Source organism: Octodon degus, unplaced genomic scaffold (genome assembly GCF_000260255.1).
Source record: "Octodon degus isolate 3935 unplaced genomic scaffold, OctDeg1.0 scaffold00009, whole genome shotgun sequence".
Taxonomy (NCBI): domain Eukaryota; kingdom Metazoa; phylum Chordata; class Mammalia; order Rodentia; family Octodontidae; genus Octodon; species Octodon degus.
Window position 1 is genome coordinate 11,260,906 of NW_004524585.1, and position 16,932 is coordinate 11,277,837.

A 16,932-nucleotide genomic window follows, 5' to 3' on the forward strand; every position below is an offset into this window, starting at 1 on the left:
AAAAAAAAGAAGAAGAAGAAAAGAAGAAGAAGAAGAAGAAGAAGAAGAAGAAGAAGAAGAAGAAGAAGAAGAAGAAGAAGAAGAAGAAGAAGTTTTTCTGCTGAAGTCTAAAGGAGGGCCAGGGAGATAGCTCAGTAGAATAAGTGCTTGCCTGGCAAGCACAGCGTCCTGAGTTCAATCCCCAGTACTGCAGAAAGGAAGAAAGAAAGGAAGAAAGAAAGAAAGAAAAAAAGAAAGAAAGAAAGAAAGAAAGAAAGAAAGAAAGAAAGAAAGGAAATCTAAAGGAACAAGAGAAGGATGTCCACTATCACCACTTTTGTTCAGTGTAGTACTCAACACTATTCTAGAGAAATCAAGCAAAAGAAAGAAATAAAAGACCCCAAAACTCCACCAAAAATCTCCTAGAACTAATAAACAATTCAGCAAGATTGCAAGGTATTAAGTCAACACATAAAAGTTAATAGTGTTCCTGTGCACCAATAATAAATTCTCTGAGAGAGAAATGAGGAAAACACCATTTACAATGGCTTCAAGAAATATCAAATGCTGGGCCAGGTAATGCCTGTAATCCCAGCACTAGGGAGACTGAGGCAGGAGGATCACTTCAAGTTTGAGGCCAGCCTGCGCTAATAGTGAGACACTGCCTAAACAAACAAACAAAGCAAAACAATCAAACAAGCAAGTCAAATATTTACCATACAGAAGCCTTTTAATTTGACATAATTCCATTTGTTTATTCTTGATGTTATTTGCTGTGCACTTAGGGGGTTCTGTTCAGAAAGTCCTTCTCTATGTTGTCAAGAGTTTTACCTATTTTTTAATCTTTCAGAAGATTGTTTCTTTTTTTTTTTTTTGTCATTTTATTATCTTTATTTTTTTTCCAAAGTTTTATTGACAAACAGATAGCAATGAGACAGTTTCAAATCATATCAGAAGGACAGTTTCAACAAATAATACACTGCATATATTCTTCTTAATAAGGATTTTTTTTTTGTGTGTGTGTGTGTGTGTTTTGTTCCTTGAATGCCTTCAGGGCACTTTTGCATGGCTGGAGTGTTGTGGAGATCGAACTACAGCAAACTGAGGCTGCCAGCATTGTGGAAGCAGCCACTTAAAGAACTGAGCTAGGGCTGGGCCCCCCGAAGATTGTTTCTGTTTTAATATTTAGATTTTTTCCCCCTGTATTTTAGGAAAGGGCCTAAAAGGTGTTCAGGGTCTCACTACTAGATCAGACTTGTAGCGATCCACCTGTTTACAGCCTCCCAAGACCTGGGATTACAGGTGCGCACCACCATGCCCCATCTCAATCGCCATCTCAGCACGCCCCCGGAGCGGGGCTGGCACAGAGGCCCAGGGATGGAACTCCCGACCCCTGAGCCTGCTTTCAGGTACTTTAATCCACTGAGCTATTTGGCCAGCCCAACATTTAGAATTGTAAGTCTATTTTTGTTTTATTTTAGGACATGGTAAAGATATGGATCGAGATGCAATCTTCTACATACATAGCCAATTTTCCCAGTATCATTTGTTAATGAAGCTACCTTTTATCCAACATATGTTTTTTACTTTTTCACCAAAGACCATATGGCTGGGGATGTTTCTTCATTAGCCTAAACAAGGAAGCAAAAATGAAACAAAAGCTATAGTAGTCTGAAAAAGAAGATCGAAGAGGATATTAGAAAACAAAAAGATATCTCCTGTTCTTGTATAGGCAGAACCTGTACAGTGAAAGTGGCTATACTTCCAAAACCGATATATAGATTTAATGCAAGCCCAACTTTAAAAAACAAACAAACAAACAAACAAAAAACTTATACCATTCTTCACAGAATTAGGGAAAACAATCTTAAAATTCATATGGAAGGCTAAGAGTACAGCTCAGCAGCACAGTGCCTGCCTGGCAAGTACAAGATCTGTAGTTCGATTCCCACCGCCCCCCCCCAAAAAAAAAATCATATAGAACCAGAAGAGACTCAAAATAGCAAAAGCAACACTGGGAAACAGGAGAAGAGCAGAAGCCATCACAATCCAACATTTCAATATATATTACAAAGCCACAATGGTTACGAAAGAAAGAAAGAAAGAAAGAAAGAAAGAAAGAAAGAAAGAAAGAAAGGAAGGAAGAAAGAAAGAAAGAAAGAAAGGAAGGAAGGAAGGAAGAAAGAAAGAAAGAAAGAAAGAAAGAAAGAAAGAAAGAAAGAAAGAAAGAAAGAAAGAAAGAAAGAAAAGGAAAGAAAGAGTGAGCATGGTCCTAGCACAAAAACAGACATGCGGGTCAGTGGAACAGAATGGAGGATGCAGAAACATCCCTGGTTGTCTGATCTTTGGTGAAAAGGTCAAAAACATATATTGGAAAAGATATGGCTTCATTAATAAATGATACTGGGAAAACTGGCTGTATATGTAAAAGACTGCATCTCGATCCATATCTTTACCATGTACTAAAATAAAACAAAAACAGACCTAAAAATTCTAAATATTGAGATAGAAACAATCTGCTGGATGATAAAAAAAAAAAAAAATAGGTAAAACTCTTGACAACTTAGGGAAGGACTGTCTGAACAGAAACCCAACCGCACAGGAAATAACATCAAGAATCAACAAATGGAAGTATGTCAAGTTAAGAAGCTTCTGTACAGTAAAGGGAACAGCCAACAGAGTGAAGAGCAACCTACAGAATGGGAAAAAAATGGCAGTTATTCCTAGAAGAGGACTAATATCTAGACTACCTAAAGAACTCAAAAAAGATTGACCTTTCTAAATAAAAGACCCTGTTGAAAAACAGTGGGTACCTGAAGTGAGAAGACATTTCTCAGAAGAAAAAGTACAAATGGCTAATCAGTACACGAAAAAGTATTCAATGTCTTTGGCCATTAGAGAAATACAAATTAAAACAATACGGAAATTCCATCTCACTCTAGAGAGAACAGCTACCATCAAGAATTCAAAAAACAACCAATGTTGGTGAGACTGCAGGGAAAACAGAAGGCTTCTACACTGTTGGTGGGAATATAAACAGTACAATCACAATGGAAATCACTATGGAGTCCTCAAAAACTAAAATTAGAAATTCCATTCACCTCAGCTATTTCCCTTCTAGATATCTTCTCAGTAGAGTTAAGGGTGTCGTGTTGTATTGACACGGGCTCGCCCATGTTTATAGCAGCATAGCTCCTAATAGCTATATCCTGGAAGCGGACCACATGTCCATGACAGATAAATGGCTAAAGAAGATGTGGTATTTATGTACCATGGAGTATTACTCTTCCACAAAGAAAGACAAACCTGAGTCATTTGTGGGCAAGTGGATGCACCTTAAGACCATAACATCAAATGGAATAAATCAGACTCACAAGCTTGAATATTGCGTGTTCTCTTATATGAGAAACCCAAAGCATAAATCAGTTAAAAGCAAAGTAAGATAGGTAACAGAAAACAGGGGGTTAGATATTTTGCAAATGAGAAGGGGACAACATCTAGAGGGATGAGGAAGTAAGGGAGGGGAAGTTGGATGTCAAAAGAACTAAGATGTGTTATGCACAAGTACCAACATTCCACAATGGAAGTAATCATTATGCACTATAAGTATTTATAACAAAAATGAAAATTTTTTTAAAAGTGGACTCCCTCTTCCTTGAAACTCTTTCTTCATTTGATTTTGTGAAACCACTGAATTTTCTCTTACTTCACAGTCCATTCACTTCCTGCTTCTCTTCCAGAGTATCTTTTTTGTTGTTGTAGTGGTTATGGGAACTGAACTCAGGACCTTGTGCTTGGTAGGCAGTTTCTTATGCCACTGAGCTATCCAAATGTTGGGACTAGGAAGAGCTGAGTGCTTGGCCTTTTGCACTTTTTTTAAAGATAGGGTCTCACTATGTAGCCCATGCTGGCCTTGAAGTCACTGTAATCATCCTGCCTCAGCCTTCCCAGTGCTAGGATTTCAGGTGTGCACCACCAGGCCCTGATCCCTTCTGCTTTTTTTTTTTTTTTTTTTGGTGGTACCAGGGATCGAACTCAGGACCTTGGTGCTTGCCAGGCAAGCACTTATTCCACTGAGCTATCTCCTCAGCCCCCTTTTGCTCTTCTTAATCCACATCTCACATTGATGGCTTTAAATATCTAAACACAAATGACTGTCAAATTTAATTTCCTGCCCCACCTTTTTACTGAGTCCCAGACTTATATAGCACCATCAACCCAATATTCCACTTGGGGAGGGGTCTAACAAATACAATGAACTCAACATGTTTCTCTTTCTTTCTGGTATGTGCCGTCTCAGCAAATCACATCAGTCACCCAACAACTCAGGTAGGACTGGGGCTCCTGACTCCTCTCTTTCCCTTATACGTCAGCCAGTCCTTCTGTGCTACCTTTAAAATATTTCCTTAACCACACACGTCCCATTAGACCATCCTCAAGACCTTTCCTAAGTGACTGGGACACTTTCTAACTGGGTCTCCTTTTGCCTCTTTGCCCCAGTCCTACAGCCTGTTTATCTGAAAGCTGTCAGAAGGGCCCTTTCTGAAGCCCACATTTGTCCAGCTCTGATTCAACCCCTGCTCCCCTGTGAGTTTGCCCTACACATGGAGCAAATATCCCTACTGCAGGCTGGGAATGGAGATCAGTGGTAGAGGACTTGCCTGGCCCTGGTTTCATCTCTAGTAGAGGAGAAAAACAAAATCCCTCTGAACTCTGCTGCACTCAGAAGCCCTGCTCCGTCCTGACACTGCTTCCTGCTGGGTCCTCAGCTCCTGCCATGCCCACTACACTCCCCTCCTGTGTACACAGTCCTGGCTATTCCTCTGACACTAAACCACCCACCCAGGGCTTCCGTGTGGCTGTCCCTCTCCCTGGAAAGCTCTTTCCTAGGACTACCCATGGCTGGCTCTGTTCCAAGCTCTACTCAAATGTCACCTCTCTAAGCAACGAAGACCTTGACTGCCTGTTGGAAATGGTTCCCCACCAGTAGGGTCAGTCATAAGCTCTTTGCCTAAATGATACTACTTTTCATAACACGTTATGCATCTTTATGCTATGTGTCATCTATGCGTGTATGTAATGCACTGTTTGTTTCACCTAGAATAGGTAGGATCTCCATGGAGACAAGGACCTCAACTCTCTTACCACTGCTTCACCCTGGCATTTAGCCCCTAATCCAGTAGCAGCTCACTGAATGCTGTGGTTGGAGCATTAATGATTCAGTGGAGGAGTCTTCCTCTTTGTAAATGCAAAACATTATTTTTTCTCGATTTATTTTGCAGGCTGGGGATGGTGGTGCATGTCTATAATCCTAGCACTCAGGAGGCTGAGGCAGGAGGATGACCATGAATTTGAGGCCAGCCTGAGCTACATAGCGAACTCAAGGTCTTTAAAAAAATTAAGCTTATGGGTACAATTTAGGCATCCAGAATGATCATATTCATCAGAGGGAGTATATGATATATCTTGATCTCTCTTTTTTCCCAGTCCCCTCTTCTCCCTTCAACTCTTTTTCCTCTGATTTACAAAGTGTTTCTTCTATTTTATCCTTCTTTTATTGTTTTTATTTTCCTTTCGTCCTTTTCCCTTTCCCCCTCTCTGTTTCCTCTTTCTAACAATGTCTTGCAGCTGGGCGTGGTGGCACATGCCTGTAATCCCAGCACTCAGGAGGCTGAGGCAGGAGGATTGTTGAGAGTTTGAGACCAGCCTGGACTACAAAGTGAGCTCAAGGCCAGCCTGAACTGCATAGTGAGACTCTGTCTCAAAAAAGGAAGAAATAAAAGAGAAAGAAAGAAAAAAAGAAAACCTTCTTATTTCACAGGGTCTATTGTACATATTGGTCCTTATTTACTTTTCAGTTTCTCACTCCAGAGGGCCGATGCAATATTTACACAGTGTGTCTGATTAGTTCACTAAAGAGTATGCTCTCAAGGTGCATCCATTTAGCTAGAAATGTCTCAAGTTGATCCTTTTTATGGCTGAGTAGTACTCCACTGTATAAAAACCCCACTTTTTTTATCCATTCCTTGGTTAATGGGTATTTATTTGGGTTGTTTCCGAGATTTAGCTATTACACACTGTGCTACTATAAACATGGGTGCACATATATAATACAAGATTATAGTATTATTATGAATGCTGTGCATAAAAGAATGATGATCTTGGGGTGCAGCTCCATGGTAGAGCATCTATGCCTAGCATGCTTAATGGCCTAGACTCAATCTGCAGCACCACAAAAGGGGAGGAGAAAGAAGAGGAGGAGGAGGAATGCAAGCAGAATAAACGGGAGTGGAAGAAAGGGAACAGCAATCGCTCGTGGGCCCTTAGTACTGGGTTTTCAACCCAGCACATGGGTGGGTGCCGTAGATAGATCATTTGGTTTAAACCTCAAACAATCCTGTAACAAGGTAGTGCAATTTTCATTTTATAGAGAGGGGGACTCAGCTTTAGAAAGATAACTTATTCAGGTCATGCAGCCAACAACCCGCAAAGGAAGAGCGGAATCCAGATCTGCTTGACCTCAGAAATGGCTCTTCTAAGCCTTGGACTCAGTGCCAGGCGCACCCAGAGCTTCACTGGAAGTTCTGCCTTTTGGACACTGCACCTCCGTCTGCTGGTCTCAAGAGCCCCTCCCCCGCTCGCCCCTGGAAGATCGGCCTGTGGCCCCTGGTCACGGGAGGCAGGTGAGGGCAGGAGGGGGTGGAGGGTGGAGGGTAGGAGGCCTTTCTATTCCTAGCTGTTTGTAAACAGTGTCCTGACGACCTGGCTTAGGGTTTCTGCAGCGACCCCGACAGAGCTGAAGTCCAATTCTCCCAAAGCAGGCTTGGCTTTTCTGAGATTATGCTCCAGCAGAAGGTTGCAGACAAGGAGAATTCTCCAGCGCTACAACCTCCCACAAGTCTCCCTTTCCTCTGCCATGTTTTGGGGCCCTTAACCCTCGAGTCTAAAAGAAATTAAGCAGAAATTTAAAAAACATGAGGCCCCTGAGCCAGGAAGTGGGTAATTAATCAAGCTTTGCCTTCTTCCTTAAAATGAGCTCCTTTTCCTTCCTCCCTGCGTCCCTTCCTATTTCTGTCAGTCTTTCACTCCAACTGACAGTATTTTTTTTTTTTTTTTTTTTTTTTTTGGTGGTACTTGGGATTGAACTCAGGACCCTGCGCTTGCCAGGCAAGAACTTCTACTGGGCTAACTCCCCGGCCCCTGACAGTATTTTTTTTAACCTCATGAAAGATGAAAATGTTGATTTGCCATATACAGGTATAAAGCCCGAAGAATTTAGCATGAGCAAATTCTCACTCCACTCATGTGCTGAAGACTTTTAGTATCTTGTTTTATTTACTCCTCACAAAAACCCTTCAGTGCCAAAACCCCTTTTCCCCAGTACTGGGAACTGAAACCTGAGTTCCATTCTAAGCCTTTTAAAACTTATTTTGAGATGCCGTCTCGCTAAACTGCCCAGGCTGGCCTCAAACTTGCAGCCAGCCTTCTGCCAATCTCCTTGGCTTGTTCCAAGTTGGTTTTGCATTCGCTTCGGACGGGAAATGGGCCCTCCAGAAGCTCTGCTGAGGAGAGGGGACTTACAATGCCGCTGGCACCAACAGGGCTCGCCACAGTTAACGTTCTTCCTTCTCGCAAAAGCTGCACAAGTTTGCTGGATCAGCAAGAGGCAAAAGCTTAACTCAAACCCCGGCCTGATGCCAAACACCTATGGGCCTTCTGTGTCGCCAAAGGGAACCGACACTCTGGGTCCAGACCTCTTCTCTGCTGATTATGCCCAGCATAGTCTAATAAACACAAAGCAGCCCAAGGAAAGGCCTGTGTGTGAAAGGTGCGGAAATTCCTGTTTCTCCAATTTGGCAGGCACGCATATAACAGCTCAACCTCTCCCTCTTCACTGTGCTTTGTTGATGTTCCTGCTGTCACATATATACACACACACACACACACACACACACACACACAACACACACACACACACATGTACACGGTGTAGGTCCCATCTTTCTCCTGGGGCACTTCATGCAAGGTTCTGTCCACTCTGGGCCCATGGGAGGACCCAATAACCATGTCAGATAGGTAAGGCTAGGACTGTGCCCTCTCCTTGCTGCCCACAGTGAACCCCCTCCCTCAGCCTGAAGCCTCCAGCCTCCCATTGTGCAGGTAGCAGCCTCCCCTCCATCAGTCAGTCAGTCAGTCAGTCAGTCAGTCAGTCAGGGCCACCTTGGAATCATCTCCTTCCCCCTCTCCCTGATGAGTTTTTTTTTCTGTACCAGGGATTGAACTCAGGACCTTGCACTTGCCAAGCCGACGCTTAGGCCACTGAGCTATCTCCCTGGCCCTGATGACCCATTTTATTCTTACAAATTCTCCTTAGTCCTGTCCATCTCAGGGCCCCCACTGGCCTGTCCTTAGCCACACTCATACCTACTGTCCCAAGGATGAGAAGGCCAGTGGCACTCAGGGGCCATGCTGCACGTGGCAGCTGCCACCTATGTCCCACTTGCCCCAAACTCTTTAAATACAAAGGGGGGAGGAGAGAGGAGAGAGGAAAGAGAAGAGAGAGAAGAGAAAGGAGAGAGGAGAGAGGAGAGAACCCAGTTATATGAGTTGCAATAGTACTGGAGACAAATACCTGCAGATCCTATCATCTAGTTTAAGAGCAGTCAGTTGCTTATCTGCATTCTGGATGGAGGCAGAGAGATTTTACACCTGTCCAGCTCTCTCTGGACGCCTGCTCTTGCCTCCTGGGGTCAACAGGCCCCCATCACCTCTCCTGCCCTCTCTGCCCTGGCCTCCAGGGCTATTTTGGGTATGTATCAGTTGGGGTTAATCTCCTTAAGCAGGGAGCCATGCTGCCTGGTGTGCTCCCGACCCGCAGCGCAGCCCCGTCTGCAAAGGGCATTCTGAGGGTTAGGACCCAGCTCTGGCTCAGGCCCTCTCTGCCTTGGGTCTCCCACCCCTGCTGGGACACTAGGGACTAGTAGAGATGGCTGCTGCAGCCGCTCAGGCTCCTGGTGGGGTGCTTCAGGTTTGCTTCTCGAATTCACCCCTAGGGAGAAGCTAAGAAAGCTCCCTCCCCCAAGCTCAGCAGCCCCTGCCCCGGCTGCCCGCAGGTGCTAAGACTGCCTGCAGGCGCTAACGGTAGCCCACTGCCCCAGGGAGATGGAAGGGGCAGCAGTGGGAGGGGATTTTTCCCTCTTGGGAAAGAAAGAGAACATACAGTCAGTGGACCGGCCAGAGTCTGGTTCCTGAAACCTGAGCCTAAGACTGGCGGTGCTTCACTGAGCCTCAGGCTATACTTTCCCTGGGGGTTCAATCTTCCACTTGGGCTGAAGGAGAAATCCCAGGGGACCTGGGCGCAAGGCTTTGCTGCAGCACCTGCCCCTTTAAAGGGAGGCAGAGTCCAGGTCAGTGCTGCCAAACCCCTCCTCCAAACAAATCCCAGGCCCCTGAGCATTCAGGCAACAAACGTGTGTGTGTGTGTGTGTGTGTGTGTGTTTCTTTGTGCCAGGACTTTTTTTTTTAGCACTTGTCTTCCAGTATCACACAGGCGGGTAAGAGAACCGCCTAGGAAAGCGGAGGAAAACCAAAGGGGAACAGCTGAGGGTGTGCAGCTCTGAGACAGAGCACCTGCCTAACTTGCTCAGGGCCCTGCATTCCATCACCAGCACCAAAGAAAAAGGGGTGTCTCGAGGGTTGACTAGGGCTGGAATGCTCAGACAGGTGGCTGCATTAGGAGGCCTCCTGGGGGTGTCGGTGCCCAGGAGCAGGACATACAGGAAGTGCCATGGGAGTGGGGGGATCACAAGCGGCAGCGAGGTACAGGAAGGTACAGTGGGAGCCACTGCCACTGTTCTATGGGGCACTGAGCACCTCGGCTTTGCTCACTTGCTGTGACCACTAACTCATGGGCAGGGGTGGCTTCCCAGACCCCGGGGGACCGAGGGAAGGTGCAGGCTGGGAAGAACAGAGATTTGCTTTAGCTCATGTCACCAATTTCTGGGGTCCTAGACTCAAATGAATTCATGAGTCCATGGCACCTGCCCATGGAGGGCTTATTAGATGCCATGCTCCTGGCGAGGGCCCCATGCTTTCTACATGGGCCCATTTACTTCCACAACAACTCCATGAGTTGGGGACTGATGCCCTCATGACTTAGCTACAGCAAGAGATGCTGTACTCACAGTGGGTCTTAATAATTCAAGTCCTTGACCTGTCACCCACAATTTTGCTAATGGTGCAACAGAGCCCACTCTCTGGGTTCATTTCCATCCTCCAAGATTTACAGAGATGGCTTCTGCCCACTGCTCAGGATAAACCCCAAACTCCGGGCAGCCTCCATGACAGCATAGGCCTGTGGACGGCTGGAGCAGGCGTAGTGGATGGGAAGAGCTGTCTCCATGAGGGAAAATGGTCCCCAGTGGTTCCTTACTCTGAGGGTACATGTCCCTCACACACCCACACCTTACCTCATTTCCCTTACTTGGGCTGTGTCTGCAGAACCAATGTGGACATGGAAGGAGAAGGAGGAGAGGAGAGGAGAGGAGAGGCAGGCAGTCTTGAAAGGCAGAGAAGAAAAGCTGGAGAATGAAAGTTTTGGGAGCCTGAGAGTCACCAGCCTCTCTGCTCTGTGACTGAGCGCTTGGTGGAGGGCCGGGGCCATAGCTCAGTGGCAAAGCACTGGCCTAGCATGCCCAAGGCCCTGGCCTTGATCCTAGCACCTCAAGGAAATGAAAAAGTGCCATTTCACTTCAGCCTTCAGAAGCCCTGGACATGAGGACTGGGGAGATGGCTCAGTAGAATAAGTGTTTCCCAGGCAAGCCCAAGGGCCTGAGTTCAATCCCCGGTTCCACAAAAAAAAAAAAAAAAAAAAAAAAAAAACAAAAAAAAAAAAAAAAAAAAAAAAAAAAAAAAAAAAAGCCCCAAACACAAGGCAACCATGGGGTCAGAACATGTAGGGTCGGGCCTGAGGGTGTCAGCAGTGCAGAGGCATTTGATTGCATTTCATTTCTTTCTATGTCACCTGATAGTTACTCTGAGCTGCCAGACCCTCATAATAGGGCCCCTCATTTTTTCCCCATAAAAGTCTTGGTCTTTACTGATCACTATCATAAATGTACCAGAGCAACTACTTTGCCCATAGAACAGTAGTTCCTGAGGCCCTGGCTCCCCACATTCTCCCCACTTCTTGGAAAAGCCTTAAAGGGGGTGGAGACAGGTAGACCCTTGTGCCTGGACCCTCCTCTCCCTCCTTCCCATCCCCTCCCTACGTTCAAGGACTTACGAACTCAGGGCCCTGTCCACCAGCATGACCTGACCCGTGGTCACCTTCCTACCCACGCGGTCCACTGTCCACAGAAGCCTCAGTTGATTGCATTCCTGTCTTCTGTCCTTTGTGAGAAGGAACATGCCCTCAGAAGTTCAGTGCCCCAGTTTCCATAGCAGTGCAACAAAGGATGAGAACTGAGGCTATAAGCTTTTTCTTGTGAGAATTCACAAACAATGGCTACTGTACAAGGGACATGGCTGTGAATGACAACAAAGACTTAAAATAGTTTGTCTGCTGGACACCTTCCCCTGGACAATGGAACCCCACAAAGTCACACTTGAGCAGAGGCTGGTTTGGTTTGTACAGAGGAAGCTCAAACATGCCCACCCAGGAGAACAGAAAGCAGCTTGGCTTCAGCCCATCCTCATGTGGGCCAATGCCTCGGAACACCCCCATGTTCTCTTCTCGGTCATTTCCTGCTGGAATCTATCCATCCCTAGCAAAGTGGCCTTGGGAGTTTGTACGTGACTTAATGCCAAGTGGGGAGTTACTCCATAAGAGCATCTACTATAGCATGCAAAAGGACGAAAGGGGGAGAGAAAAAGGAAAGGCAGAAAAAAAGACTTCACTTTTCCTGGAAACAACACGGCAGCTCAGGTAGAAACATGATCCAGCCCGCAGACACTGGGTGTTCTCCTGTTGCTTTGGGAAGCCCATCTCCCTGCCCGAGCTCCTCCAAGTGCTCTGTGTGCCATGAGATGCCACTGAGCTCAGTGGGAAGCGAATCCTTCTGCCCTAAGAAGGGTTTAGCCCCCACCCCGGGGCCAGCGTCATTCTCTCCTCTTGCCCCTCCCCACTACAGGATGGACGAATTTAACAGACAAGACAGAAGGCGAGGGATCAGGATGGAGTCCACTTGCCAAGGAGTGCTTCATGGACACTGCCCAGCTTCCCGTCCACTGGTGGACCTCTCTGACCTTGTGGGATGCTGTACTACTGTGTAGCATCCAGGTTTTGCTTATAGAGCAGAAAGGAGGAGCAAGAGCAAACACATTAGTTGATTTAATGGCTAATAACAAGTCCCGAAGCACTCAACCTCTCACCAATGAGAAGTGTTCTCCTAAGGCAAGAAACACTTTAGTCATGGAAGCAGCCCACTGCCAACCCCTGAGCATCACTCACGTCCACAGACATCTCCCTCTGGATCAGTTTCTTGGTCTCCTTCTCACAGAAGTTGAGCATGGCTTCCCGGTTGTACAGGCCCGTGGACTGTCTGTCTGTCTGGTTCCTCTGCCGCAGGCCCACAGGAATGCTCCCATCTGGGTCCACCACGTCCAGCTCCTTCTCCAGCTCTTCCATTTCTTCAGGAGACAGGGTGGACAGCAGACTGTCAATGTCAGGGTCCTCGCTCACCTGCCGGCGGTACTTGGCTACCTTGGACATCTTGGCAAGGATGAGCTGCGGCTCTTGTGGGACAGTGGGACAGGACAGGAGCTGAGCAGACTGCAGAGTGGCTTGTGAGGGAACCCCAGTGGATTGAGGACTGCAGCTTCCTGGCCCTGCCTGTGCTGCCACAGGTCTCAGTGATGGTTACAGCAGCCACACTGCAGCCCAAGGCTGGTGAGCCTTGCCTGGTAGAAGCGGTGACCAATAAGCCAGGACAGCTGCCCAGCCCGGAAAGGAGAAGCCAATCCCTGTGCAGGGGGGCGGGCCTGCCTCACTGTCAGAGCTGTTTGAAACTTGAGGACATTCCAGGGAATCTTGGAGCGCTGCGTGACCAAATTTAGTACAGAACAGTTTAGCCTTTTAAAGACAAGGGGGCTACGCAATGAGAAAAAGATACAAAAATGCAGGGGCTGGCAGAAGCCTACTACGGTCTCAGACAGCCAGGAAAGCAGGACCAGGCCATGGGGACCGTGAACTAGCCAGCCCAAGGCATGCCCGTTCAAGCACAGTTTACTTTTTCTGTCACCGGGTGGATGCACTGTGGTCAGTGCATTGTTCATTGACTTCTTTCTACTGTATTTGGTAATGTGCCGGGGGATGCCTGGGCTTCCAGCCCTACGGAAGGCACTCAGCTCAAGACGAGGGGCTGATCCTCCAGTCTTCCCACCTACCTGTCCTCCTGTGCCAAGGGCAGTGTGAATGCTAAGCATTGGAGACTCCGGAGAGAGGGGAGGAGGGGGGAAGGAGGGAGAGAGAGAGAGAGAGAGAGAGAGAGAGAGAGAGAGAGAGAGAGCGCTGCAACCTATAAAGCTGTTCAGGAAGAGTGAAGGCTCTGCAGTAGGCAGGAAAGTCTTAAAGGCTATAAATTTCGGAAGGCCCCAAGGCTCTTGGATCCCAACCTCCCTCGGTTCTCATGCACTCCCTCTTCCCCTGGGCTTCTTCCAGCTAGGCCTCCCCTGGGAGCATTGGGGAAGAGCTGTGGGGTCGCCACCCACGCCAAAGTCCAGAGCACCATTTAGTCTGTCTTTGGGGAAACACAGTGCTGGGCCTTTGGGACATATACTATTGCAACAGGTCTGGCATGTTTCATAGAAGGGCTTTTCGCTGCTCGTCCATCATGCTGCCCTGTACAAGTCACAGTGACATTCAATCTCCTGCTCCCCTCCCTCTTTGCCATAAAATCCCTTCCAGACGCCCTGGTGTAACCCATCAGGGTAGATGCTTCGATCTTTCCTGGCATCTTTCCATCCCAAGCCAGAGAGAGCCAGTCACTTGATCAGCATCTGCTGAGTCCAGGGATCATCTGGGACTAAAACTTGGCCATGGCATTTAATGCACACAAGTCCAGCTTTAGGTTGAGGCTGAGGTGGGGCATGGTTTTGACTGGTGGGATTGGAGAACAAAAGTGAGGTGGGAAGACCAGAGAGGACAGATGGGAGCAGGGGTTAGGGAACCCTGGGAGGTTGTTTGTTTGCTTGTTTTTTGAGACAGGGTCTCACCATGTAGTTGAGGCTGTCCTCAAACTCACTGTAATCCTCCTGCTTCAGCCTTCTAGTGCTTCAATTACAGATGTGTGCCACCACATCTGCCATCTTAGTTTTTTGTTTGCTATCTTTTTTGAAACAGGTCTCACTATGCAGTTTAGGCTGGCCTTGAGCTCACTTTGTAGCCTAGGCTGGTCTCAAACTCACAACAATCCTCCTGCCTCAGCCTCCCAGATGCTGGGACTTGGTTTTTCTTTTCTTTTTTTTTTTTCATAGTTTTATTGATAAACAGATAGCAATGAGACTGTTTCAAATCAAATCGGTAGGACAGTTTCAACAACTAACACATTGCATACATTCTTCTTAGTGGTTAATTGCTGTACAAGATGCAGACTTGAGATCCTATTTACAAACATCATTAGAACAAATCATTCTATTTATTAATTGTTTTTGTTTATTTGAAACAAGGTCTCATTACATAGCCCAAGCTGCCTCGAACTCACAGCACCCACCTCCACCAACCTCTCAAGTGCTGGGCTTTCAACAGTTCCCAACACATCATAGGTACTTAATAAATATATGTTTATTGTTGACCCACACATGATCACTGGTTCTTTTTTTTTTTTTTAATATTTATTTATTTATTGTGTGTGTGTGTGGCCAGCTCAGCCCACCAGGGGGCGGGGCTGGCTGGCATGTGGTGCTGGGGGATTGAACCACGGTCCCTGTGTTTTGCTTAGTTTAGCTTGTTCTAAGTAGGTGCTTTAGACCACTGAGCCATCTCACCAGCCACCGATCACTGGTTCTTAAAAGTGAACTAGGTCTCAGGTGTGGTGGCATATGCCTATGGCCCCTGCACTGGGGAGGCTGAAGCAGGAGGGCCACCATGTCTGGCTCCTGGTTCATTCTTTTTTTTTTTTTTTCAGAACCGGGGTTTGAACTCAGGCCCTTGCACTTGCCAGGCAAGCACTTATCCTACTGAGCCATCTCCCCGGCACCCCTCCTGTTCATTCTTAAGAGTCAGTCATTATATGTTGGTCAATCAGTAAGCAGATATTTACTGAGTACCTATGATGTGTCAGGAACTATTGAGGGCTAGACATGTGATTAAAGATACAAACCTGTGTGGTCCCTGCCATTTTGGAGGTTATTAAACTAATAACTTCAAGCAATCTATTACATAATTGAATATTTAAAAATTTCCCTAAACAAGAAGTACAAGGGCTCTAGGTAAATACAGCAGAGGAGGCTGGATCGCAGCGTGGCTGCACAGGTGGGGGCTGAGCTCTGGAGGCCAGCAGGCCATCTTGGCTGCAGTGGTGCTGCTTACTGTCCATGTGACTTTAGGAGAATTGGCTTTTCCTCCTATCTAGTTGTTTTGGGGATCAAACTTAGGACCTTGTGCCTGCCAGGCAGGCACTTACGCCGCTGAGGTATCTCCCCAGCCTCGTGTTTCTTATCTGTAAAATGAGAACAACACCTGTACCCACCTTGTAGGATTATTGTGAACATTAAGTTGTCACACGCATGAAAACACTGACTTGATATAAGGTGAACATATATAAATTGACTGATATACTTATTAGCAGTTACTATAATTATTTACACTTACTCTTAGCCTGGGTGGTTTTCTTTCCAGCCTACTGTTCCTGTTCATTTTTGTCTGTTTCCTTCAAAATGTACCTGTGTGTGCACACACGCGCGTGCGCGCGCACACACACACACACATCTTCTCACCTGGTTCTTACCCATCTGCTCATTCAAGTATTTACTCAGAAATATATATTCAGAAACTAATATATATTGCTAATATATATATGTGTGTATATATATATACATATTTTACTCTGCCAGGTACCATGGGGAGAGGGATATGAAAATAATTACAACATTGTTCTTCTCTTTAAACTGTACTATTTATTGAGGGGAAAATGGTTCTACTGTTAGGCAAAGAGACATAAGAAATCATTGAAAGCCTAGTAGAAATCACATGAATTTGCTTGTTGGTCTGTTTGCTTTTGAGACAGGGTCTTGCTATGTGGTAGAGGATGCCCTTGAACTTGCTTATGTATAGCCCAGCCTGGCCTTAAACTCATGGCAATCCTCCTGCCTCAGTCTCCCGAGTGCTGGGATTGCAGGTGTGCACCACCATGCCAGTGGAACCAGGGATTCTGGCTTGGTCTATCCTTGAGAAAAGCTAGCATTGCTAGGTCCAGAAAAATGGGGAAAGCCGGGGAGATAGCGCAGTAGAATAAGCACTTGCCTGGCAAGCACAAGGTCCTGAGTTCAATCCCTGGTACTGCAAAAAGAAAGAAAAAAAAAAGGAAAGGAAGGAAGAAGAAAGAAGGAAAGATGGGGAGAGAATAAAAGGGAAAGAGGCTTCAAGTCCCATGAAGATGTTTAGTGGGGTGGGAAAAGGACTATAAGGGCCCAGAAGCAGGTTAGCTAACATTTAGTGGCTCTCCAAGGGGCTGTATGACCCCAGGCAAGTCACATTTTCAAGGATATAGGGTGGCAGTATAGGGTAGCAGATAAGACTATAGGCCCTGGAGTCAAATGACACAGGCTCAAATCTGAAACCTCTGACCTTGGGTAAGTTATTTAACCTCTCTAGCCATAAGAAAGGGAATATGAGGATGTTAAAACAGTATTTACCTGAGGGCTGGAGATGTAGCTCAGTGGTATAGTGCTTGTATTACATGCACAAGGCCCTGAGCTTAATCCCCAAAACTGGAGGAAAAAAATGTATTAAAC

At 46.4% G+C, this 16,932-nt stretch overlaps 1 protein-coding gene across 1 annotated transcript in view; it reads right to left on the reverse strand.

Annotated features, from left to right (window-relative positions):
- The window catches only part of Lmod1 (leiomodin 1), a 51,553-nt gene extending 38,662 nt beyond the window's left edge, over positions 1-12,891 (reverse strand). Inside the window, exon 1 of the mRNA XM_004625346.2 lies at positions 12,431-12,891. Coding sequence (XP_004625403.1) covers positions 12,431-12,691 — 261 coding nt within the window. The 5' untranslated portion in view covers positions 12,692-12,891. The remainder of the gene's footprint in view (positions 1-12,430) is intronic.
- Between the last annotated feature and the right edge of the window lie 4,041 nt (positions 12,892-16,932).